The sequence below is a fragment of the Medicago sativa genome, chromosome 3, assembly GCF_051527215.1.
Source record: "Medicago sativa cultivar Bolivia chromosome 3, Bolivia_mono, whole genome shotgun sequence".
Taxonomy (NCBI): Eukaryota; Viridiplantae; Streptophyta; class Magnoliopsida; order Fabales; family Fabaceae; genus Medicago; species Medicago sativa.
This window is the reverse complement of record NC_140751.1, coordinates 31,025,032-31,035,018: the sequence shown is the minus strand read 5'-3', so window position 1 is coordinate 31,035,018 and position 9,987 is coordinate 31,025,032. Positions and strand designations below refer to the sequence as shown.

General features: G+C 45.8%; 1 protein-coding gene and 1 non-coding gene across 2 annotated transcripts; both read right to left on the bottom strand.

Annotated features, from left to right (window-relative positions):
• Nucleotides 1-6,882: 6,882 nt before the first annotated feature.
• LOC146937107 (uncharacterized) lies at nucleotides 6,883-7,788 on the bottom strand. The gene has a single exon (XM_085749337.1). The coding sequence runs from the start codon at nucleotides 7,786-7,788 to the stop codon at nucleotides 6,883-6,885; it is 906 nt and encodes a 301-aa protein (XP_085605463.1).
• Nucleotides 7,789-8,475: 687 nt separating this feature from the next.
• On the bottom strand, nucleotides 8,476-8,582 carry LOC146937106 (small nucleolar RNA R71). The gene has a single exon (XR_015033682.1). It is a non-coding gene; the product is annotated as a small nucleolar RNA R71 (small nucleolar RNA).
• Between the last annotated feature and the right edge of the window lie 1,405 nt (nucleotides 8,583-9,987).

Below are 9,987 nucleotides of genomic sequence, written 5' to 3'. Positions count from 1 at the left end.
TTCACAGGTATTTCCCAACTTCCTATCCTCTCTCATTTACTTTGTTTTTGCGCTTTGTGAGAGTTCGAATTTAGGTATGGTGTTGATTAGGGAGTGTGACGAAAAGGAGAAATTGGTTCAACCTATTGATCCAGTTGAGAAAAATCGTTTGAGGAAGGAATGCCTAAAACATGCCACTGGTCCTGATGGGATGATCAATTGGGATATTTATTATGATGGTTTATTCGGGGAGGAGCTGTTTAGCGATTTATCTAGCGAATCTAGTGCTAATTCGGGTAGTGATAGTGACTGTGTGTTCTTGTCTGCCACTTCAGGGGCGAATCGTAAGGAGGACGAGTGCCAGGAGATTCGTCCGTTTCAGATTCCTTTAGGGTTGGTTGGAGACGAACACTCTTCTAGGGTAGCAGAGATGGCCCTATTCGCCGAGGAAGTGCGGTTGGAGAAGTCACTATACGTTGATGTTTCTGCCCTGGATTCTTTTCGGAGTAAGTTTGATATTTCGGCAACCGGGCGGGAGGAGGATGTAGTATTGTTGTCTTGTGACCCTGACGAGCGTGCTTGTGACCAAGAGATGGCGGGCGAGGGCGACGAATCCTACTTCGTCTATACCGCGGTTTTGGAAGAGTTTGGCGTGAAAATTCCTTTCGCGCCCTTTGAGATGGATGTCTTGAGGCTCCTTAATGTGGCGCCCACTCAAATACGCCCTAACAGTTGGGCGTTTATTCGCGGCTTTGAGATTCTATGCAAGTCCCTGGGTCTCGAGCCCGCTGTTGGCGTGTTCTTCCATTTCTATGGGACCAAGGATGTCAACAAAGGTACATGGATTTCTATTTCGGCCCATTCTGGGAAAAGGCTTTTTCCCACTTATGCATGCAATTTTAAGAAGGAATGGCGAGACACTTTTGTTAGGGTACAGGGGGCGCCGGAATGTTCTACATCCTCTGTGTTAGTGAACCGCGCACCAAAGTTTCCACTCAGATGGACAAGCACCCCTTTGGCGGTTAAAGGTTATGATCGTGACGCCATGTCGCCTTATGAGCGTACGCTTGTGAACTTCTTGGAGGAGGCTCCATTAACCAATATTCATGAGCTGTTAAATAGGGAAGGCGATGTCGTTCGTCTGAATGCTTATTTACGTGAGTGTTCTCTTAATTGTTTGTGATGAATTTCGTTTGAGAATTATCATATGTTTTTACTAACTGATTGCACCTGGTTTTTTGCAGAGGAGATGTTGCCTCTTACTGGAGCAGAGATGAGGAAGTATATCGCCGAGCTTGAGAAGAGCAAGAATCCTGACGGTTATGTGTCCAGCAGCTCGGCGGGTGTTTCCCTAAGGAAGCTATAACGCAAAGAGCCTTCTGGAAAGGGTGAGGTTGGGGTTATTGAGGTGGAGGATCTAGAAGGCGCGGGAGGGGGACACAGCCTTGTTTCCGTCGAGTCTCCGTCATCCAAAAAGCCGAGATCAGCCCAGGGATCTAAGGGTGTTGGAGGCCGCCCCCCTTCGGGAAAAGAGGTTAGTGGAACGTCACTGAACGATGAGGCTATGGAGTCTTTCTGGCACTCTGAGTTCGATTTTCGTCGGTAAGTGTTTTTGGTCGCCTTCCGGCTGATTTACTTCAGTTGTTTTGAACGAGAGCTGATTCATTGTGACATTATTGTCTGGCGTCTTGTAGGTACATGAAAGAACAGGTGCCATTTGCGAAAGTTGATGTCGAGGCTGGGGTGAAGGCCAAGTGTAGTGACTTGGTGGCTGATGCTGGTACTGCTGCTTTGAGGATCTTGTTGATGAGTCACTGTCTGGAGGTAAAACACGACCTAGTGGAGAAGAAGTATAATGATGCTGCGGAGGATATTGAGAAGTGGAAGCACAAGTCCAGCGGGCTAGATGGTCGCCTGAAGGAGGCGTTGAAGGACAAAAAAGCTGCAGAAGATGCTCTGGAAGAGATTGAAAAAGCCAAAGAGGCGGCAGAGGCGGAGAGGGATGAGACTAAGTCTGCGTTGGAGAAGTCAGAGGCGGCGGTGGATGAGGGAAGGCGGGCTTTGGCGCTATACTTTGAGAACGGATTTAGGCGTGCTAAGGAGCAGGTGCTTTTGTTTAACCCTGACGCCAAAGTGGAAGAGCTTGATCCCTTTAAGGTGATCATTGATGGAGAGCTGGTTGACGATGAATGATTTATGTCTGTTTGATAATTATGGTCTGTAACCTAACTATGGCGACCCTATGAAGCGCCTTCGTGAACAATTTTTTCGCTTTTCTCCTAATGCTTTTTGGATTTGTATGGGAACTTTTCAGTTTTTAACTTATGATGCATTTTGAACGTATGAGCGCTACTCGTATATAAAGGTCTCTCGTTCAGTGAGCCTGTTGTTTGTTTTATTGTGTTGAATTTTATGTTGTGTCGACGCCTTTTTGATGACGATTTATTTTAAGTCTTTTGAGGCTCGAGACTTTTAAGCTATCAAGATTCGTCAGAGCCTTTCTAAGGTTAACGTGATTTCCAGTCGAACCCCGCCAGTGCCCTTTCAGGGTTGGCGTTTTAGGCGAGCATCAGAGCCCTTCCAGGGTTGATGTGATTTCTAGTCGAACCCCGCCAGAGCCCTTACAGGGTTGGCGTTTTGGGCGAGCATCATAGCCCTTCCAGGGTTGATGTAATTTCCAGTCGAACCCCGCCAGAGCCCTTACAAGGTTGGCGTTTTGGGCGAGCATCAGAGCCCTTCCAGGGTTGATGTAATTGTGACGCCTGCATTTACAAATTTGATAAAGATATTTGATGCAATGATAAAGACGAAAGTTTTTGACAAAAGGAGAGGGTGCCTCGTTAAAAACCCCTGCCCTTGCAGGGGAAAAGAGTGTTGCCCTTTCCTCGATATTATTTAATAATTCAAAGAAGTAACAATAGTCATAGTGGTGGTCCTATGCCATCCTTATTTGAAAACAATAAACTATGAAAGTAAATAACAAACAGGGAATCAACTGTAGTAATGGCGCAAATTAGCTATGTTCCAGGTGCGGGGAACAGCTTCTCCGCTTAGTTCTTCCAACTTGTAAGCTCCATGCGAACACCTTTCTCGAATTCTATACGGGCCTTCCTAGTTAGGGAACAACTTTCCTATCCTTGTGGGGGCGACTACCTGCTTTAGTACTAGGTCGCCTTCCTTCATTTCCCTGGGCGTCACCTTAGAGTTGTAGCGGCGGGCGACTCTTTGTTTGGCGGCAAATTCTCTGATGTGAGCTTGTTCTCTCACCTCGTCAATCACATCCATGCTAACCGCCAATCCTACTTCATTTGCTTTGGAAAGAAATGACTTATGAATTTCGTGTTTCATAAATGAGTAAAAAATAAAGGAGTTTCCCTGCATGCATAAAGTGTTAGTTACAAATAACGAAAGGTGATACCTTCTTCAGAAAATGTATCTCGTCGCCAAGTGGGGGTATCTATTTCGACTGGGAGCATAGCGTCTGCGCCGTAGACCATAGTGAATGGTGTTTCCTTGGTAGTAGAGTGAGGAGTAGTGTGGTAGGACCATAGCCCCTGTACTTACATTGACCGATACGGCGTTCATATAGAGTATAACAGTTTGCTATTAATTTGGCGACTATTTAGTTTTGAAGTAATGGGGTTAATTTTGAAACATATTTAATTTGGAGGAAAGGAATAAATTCGACAGTCAAACTTACCTCGTGGAGTTGTTCTGCCCATAAGCTTTTGGCGGCTTCTAGTTTCTTCTTGATTCCATTAAGAATAACCTTGTTGGCTGATTCAGCTTGCCCATTGGCTTGTGGATGTATTACGAAAACGAACGTTGTTTGTATCCCCAGGTGTTTGCAGAAATCTACCACTGCTGAGCTTGCAAATTGAGTTCCATTATCAGAGACTATACATTTCGGGAGACCAAAACGGCAGATGATTTTCTTCCAGTAAAACTTTTTAACCCTTTCAGCCGTTATCTTGGCGACTGCCTCTGCTTCGATCCACTTGGTGAAGTAATCAACTCCTACTATGAGAAACTTCAATTGTCCTGGGGCGAGAGGGAAAGGTCCAACAATTTCGATTGCCCATTTGTGAAAAGGCCAGGGAGAATACACAGAGGTCAATTCCTGGGCTGGGGCGTGCTTCTTATCGGAGAACCTTTGACACTTATCACACTTTTTGACGAAGTTTGAACTATCTTGGATCATGGTGGGCCAGTAATACCCTGCACGAAGGAGCTTCGCAGCCAGAGCCCGCCCTCCGATGTGGCTTCCGCATACGCCTTCGTGAACTTCAAGCAGTACCAGGTGAGTTTCGTTCTCAGCTAAACAGCGTAACAGGGGACTTGTTCGACCTCGTTTGTAGAGTTTACCCGAGATGATGACGAATTTTGAAGCTCTCTTTCTAACTATATGTTCTTCGTCTTTGTTACTGGGGGTAAAGGAACCAGTTAAGTATCTAAGTAAATGCTCCATCCATCCGGATCTTTCTTCGGCGATGTGGTGAACCGTTTCAATGCTGATACTGGGCGTCGAGATTACCTCTTGGATGACGGTTCTGTTGTTGCCTGGTCGTTTGGTGCTGGCGAGTTTTGCTAGTAGATCGGCTCTGGAATTCTGTTCTCGTGGTACGTATATTGCTTCAAAGAAGATAAACCTCTTGGCGAGGGCGTCCACCTTTCTCAGGTACTTGGCGAGTTGGGCGTCCTTTGTCTGGTACTCACCTGAGATTTGGCTTGTTACCAGCTGAGAATCACTTTTTGCTCTTAAATTTTCAGGTCCCATTTCCTGTGCCAATGTCATGCCGGCGATGAGTGCCTCATACTCTGCTTGATTGTTGCTTGCTTTGAATTCAAATCTGAGGGATTGTTCTATGAGGATATCATCTGGCCCTTCCAAGATAATGCCTGCGCCACTTCCTTTTAGGTTGGAGGAGCCGTCGACGGACAAAAGCCACACGAAAGGAGTTGCTTCCTGGGCTGGAGAAGTGAGTTCCACGACGAAATCGGCTAGGACCTGGGATTTGATGCATCCCCTTGGTACAAACTGGACGTCATATTCTGAAAGTTCTATGGACCAGGCGACCATCCTACCCGCCAAGTCGGGCTTTCCAAGGACTTGCCTGATGGGATAGTCAGTTTTCACCACAATTTTGTGACTTTGGAAATACGAACGAAGCTTCCTTACTGTTATGACTACGGCAAGCGCTAGGCGTTCTATCTTTTGGTATCGAAGTTCGGCGCCTTTGAATACTCTGCTGACAAAGTAAATCGGTTTCTCTCCTCCCTCCGAATCTTCCACCAGTATAGTGCTCATGGCGTTCTCAGAAACCGCCAGGTACAAGAAGAGGATGGAATGTGGGCTTGGTCGCTGGAGAACAGGCGGGCTAGATAAAAAAAATTTCACCTGCTGAAAGGCGTCTTCACACTCCGGCGTCCATTCAAATTTTTCTTTTTTCCTGATGGAAGCTAAAAAGGAGAAGGCTTTGTCGCCAGCACAGGATAAGAAACGAGATAAGGCGGCCAATCTTCCCGTCAGTTGCTGGACTTCCTTGATGCTGGAGAGGCTTCTCATGTTGATAATCACCTGACATTTATCTGGATTTGCTTCAATCCCCCGCCTTGTTAAGAGGAAACCTAAAAATTTTCCGGCCTGCATTCCGAAGGAACACTTCGTTGGGTTCAAACGAATTCTATACTTTCTAACTTGTCCTAAGATTTCTTCTAGATCATCTGTATGGTGATGCCCCTCCTTTGTTTTTGCTACCAGATCATCAATATATACCTCCAAGTTTCGTCCTATCTGACGGGAGAAGGCTGTGTCCATAGACCGTTGAAAAGTGGCCCCGGCGTTTTTGAGGCCAAAAGACATGACCTCATAGTGGTAATTTTTGGTATTAGTCATAAAGGCCGTTTTGGGAGCATCTAAAGGGTCCATCCGTATCTGGTTGTAACCAGAATAGGCGTCCATGAAACTGAGAGTGTTGTATCCTGAGGCGCTGTCAATTAGATGATCAATATTCGGGAGTGGGTAAGGATCCTTTGGGCACGCCAAGTTTAGGTCTGTGTAATCCACGCACATCCTCCATTTTCCGTTTGCTTTCTTCACCAGAACAGTGTTGGCCAGCCATGTAGGGTATTTTATTTCACTAATGAAGTGGGCGTCGACCAATCTTTTCACCTCTTCATCCACAGCTTTCCTTCTTTCCTCGCCCATCTTCCTCTTTCGTTGTACTACCGGTTTTACTCCGGGTTTGATTGATAAGTGGTGGCAGGCAATGTCAGGATCCATTCCTGGCATTTTTGATGGATGCCAGGCGAAGAGATCCAATATTTTTTGTAGTAGGTTCACTAGGGCGGCCTCTTCTTCAGGGGGCGACCGATGATAATGTTGTATGAGCTTGGCGAGTTTACGATGAGATATCTCACCCGAATAGTTTTTGCGTGAGAGCCGCTCCTAAAAGTTGTTCTGAGCGTGATGTAACCCCTTACATGTACCTGCTCGCCTGTGAATCCGGCCAGGGTTCCTTTGAAAGGTTGCAACTGTTCTGGGTCCAAACCCATCCGATCGAACGTGTCGTAGTATAAGATGTCTGCCGAGCTTCCTGGATCGATCAGTACCCTCTTCGCATCCCACTTGAATATTTGCAGAGTGATAACCATGGGGTCATCGTCGTGTGGTATGATGTCCCGGAAATCCTTAGCAGTGAAAGAAATATCGAGTTCATGCTCAGAAGCTGGTGTCTCATATTCTTGGCATAACATTACCTGTCGGACGTATTTCTTTCGCGATGAACTGGACTCGCCTCCTCCTGAGAATCCACCTAAGATAGTATTGAGTGTGTGTCTCGTTTCTTCGCTCCCCTCATCCTTCCTGATTACTGCCTTTTGTCCGTTCTCGCCCCTCCTGTCCTAAGCGTATCCTCTCAGTTTCCCACTTTGTATCAATTTCTCAATTTCTTGTCGTAAATGTATGCATGAGTCAGTGTCGTGTCCCCGAATTCTGTGATACTTGCACCACTTGTTTTTGTCTTTTCCCCTGATCTGGTATCGCGGCGCAGGTGGATTTGGGATTAATTTGGCTTCGTACACTTCTTTCAAAATGCGCTCTGGTTTCGTGTTAAGAGGGGTGAACTCCTCTGGGCGCGAATAAGGCTTGTAATTTGTTTTCCTGTAGGAAGCTCGGTCTCTGTTCGCCGATGGTTGATAAGGTCGCCGATCCGTATTATTAGACGTTCGCTCCTTAGCATCTCTGGCCCTCTTCTCGGCGTTGCTTTCTTCTCCTTTTATATAACAGTCCGCCCTGGCGATTATCTCCTCCATGGAATCGGCGGGTTTTTGAGCTAATGACTCGTTGAACTGTCCTGCCTTCAAACCGTTCTGGAAGGCGCCTACGAATACCTCCTGGTTGGGGTTGATTACCTTTATAGTTGTGTCGTTAAACCTTGCCAGATAGTCTCGCAGGGACTCATTGTGTCCTTGGCGAACGTTGAAAAGGCTGGTTGCGGGAACTTTGCGATGGCGACTGGCGGAGAACTGTTGGATGAGTTTCCTTGTCATGTCTGGGTAGCTGACAATAGGGAAACGTGGAAGATTCATGTACCAACGCAGGGCAGCTTCTGAAAGAGTGCCCGCCAATAGCTTGCACTTGAGGGAGTCTGGGGCTCCGACTACGGACATGCGAGTGTTGAAAGCTGTAACATGTTCCATGGGGTCGCTCTTTCCATCGAAGACGGAAAGATGAGGCGGTTTGAAGTTTTCTGGTACTGGCGCTCCCCAGATTTCCGCGGACAGTGGTTGTGGTTCTGGGTCGTCCATCTCACTGTGGTTTGACCCCTCTCTCTCTCTTCCTGCTGTTTCTGTCGCATAGTTTCCATCGAAGCTTGCAGGGCATCGTTGTGTTCCTTCAGTTGAGCGAGCTGGGTTCGCATAGACTCCAGCTCTTCTTGAGTTGCCATGATGGGAAGCTTTTCTCTAGATCGTACGTGAGGTGCGATCTAGGCTGGTGAAAAAAGGGTAGGGTTTCCTAATCGCAAAAAGGCGTTTACGGTTTGGATGCTTTGCGGTTTCAAGATCTCGGAATCGCGATTTGCGATCCAGAGAGAACGTGGTCAAGGCTAGTTTTACCTTTTCCCACAAACGGCGCCAACTGTACTTGCAAAAAAGTACGGTAAGGAATACTAGGATTCTAGGGTTTTAGACTGATTATTCCATCCTTGGGGATGCTCCCCAGAGTGGTATTTATAGCCTGCCATGGGCTTGGGCTTCGGTTGCTTGGTTTCCAAGCAACATGGGCATTTATTTATTTATGGCAGTTCTAGGCGGTTTCTAGAAGCCCAATAGGTCGGTGCCTTTGGTAGAGCACGCCAGGGTCTGGGAAGCCCTTCTGGAGGATGCCCAGGCCTTTCTGGAGGCCTTAGACCCCTTAAGGAGATCTTGGAGCCCTTCTGGAGGTCTTGGAGCCCTTCTGGAGGTCCCCTAAGACTTTAGGAATATTATGACGGTCCACTTAGGGACCAAATTACTCGGTTCAATAAAAAAGATGGGGAATCTCTCTACGATGCGTGGGAGCGTTTCAAAGAAATGCTTAGACTTTGTCCCCACCATGGTCTAGAGAGTTGGCTCATAGTCCACACCATTTATAATGGCTTATCTTATACCACTAAGATGTCTGTTGATGCAGCTGCAGGTGGAGCTCTAATGAACAAGAACTACACGGAGGCATACACCTTGATTGAAGACATGGCTCAAAATCATTACAAATGGACCGACGAGAGATCCATCACTAGTTCTTCATCCTCCAAAAAGGAAGCAGGTAGTGCTATCAATGGTGTTGAGCAAATGAACTATGCTCAATACAACCAAGGGATGAGACAAAATCAAAATTTTTACAAAAATCAAAATCCCTGTAGACAAGTAGCACCACCTGGCTATGCAAACAACCAGAGATTCGCTCAGAAATCCAATTTGGAAATTTTGTTGGAAAATTCTATTGCCAACCAAAATAAACAACTTCAAGAACTTAAAAACCAAACCGGATTTCTGAACGATTCTCTTTCCAAACTCAATACCAAGGTTGATTCTATCTCTACTCATTCTAAAATGCTTGAAACACAAATCTCCCAAATAGCCCAACAAGTGTCCACTCTTTCTCAAGCACCGGGAGTCTTTCCTGGTCAAACCGAAGCCAACCCTAAAGCTCATGTTAATGTCATATCTTTTGGGGGTAGTAATTTAGGAGAAACTATTGCTAAGGTTCAAAACATTGAGGAAGATAATGTCAAGCTTTTAGGTGAGAAAACTGTGATAGAAAGTGAGAAACCGCTTGATAAGACCCAAACTCCATCCCCATTAGATATTGCTAAGCTTAAATTGGAGGGTAAGTTTGAAAAATTTGTTAACATACTTAGGAAGGTTTGCATTAAACTTCCTTTTGCAGAAGCTTTGTCTAGGATTCCTCTATATGCCAAGTTTTTAAAGGAAATTTTTTCAAAAAAAAGGGCTATAGAGCATAATGAGACAATAGCTTTGGCTAAGGACACTAGTGCAATCATTCAAGAGGCACCCCCTAAGCTTAGAGATCCAGGTAGCTTTGCCATACCTTGAGAAATTGGGAATGAAACCATAAACAAAGCCTTGTGTCACTTAGGAGCTAGTGTTAGTTTGCTGCCTTTGTCTCTCTTCAAAAGGATGGGGATAGGAGAGTTGAAACCTACCGAGATAGAATTGAAACTAGCTGATCGTTCTACCATGAAACTAGTTGGATTTGTAGAGGACATACCTGTTAAGATAGAAAGGATTTACATCCCCACTGACTTTGTGGTAGTTGACATTGATGAGGATGATGACGTCCCTATAATCCTAGGTAGACCTTTCCTCGCAACTGCGGGAGCTCTTATTGATGTTAAACTTGGTAGGATAGTCTTTCAAGTGAGTGATCAAATGGCCGGCTTTGAGTTGGAAAATGTTATGAAAGGCCCCGCTCTTTATTCTTGTTGCATGCTTAAAGATCATGTT

Excerpts from the sequence above, each read along its gene's own strand:
- LOC146937107 (XM_085749337.1), bottom strand. The coding sequence starts at position 7,788 with ATGGACGACCCAGAACCACAACCACTGTCCGCGGAAATCTGGGGAGCG.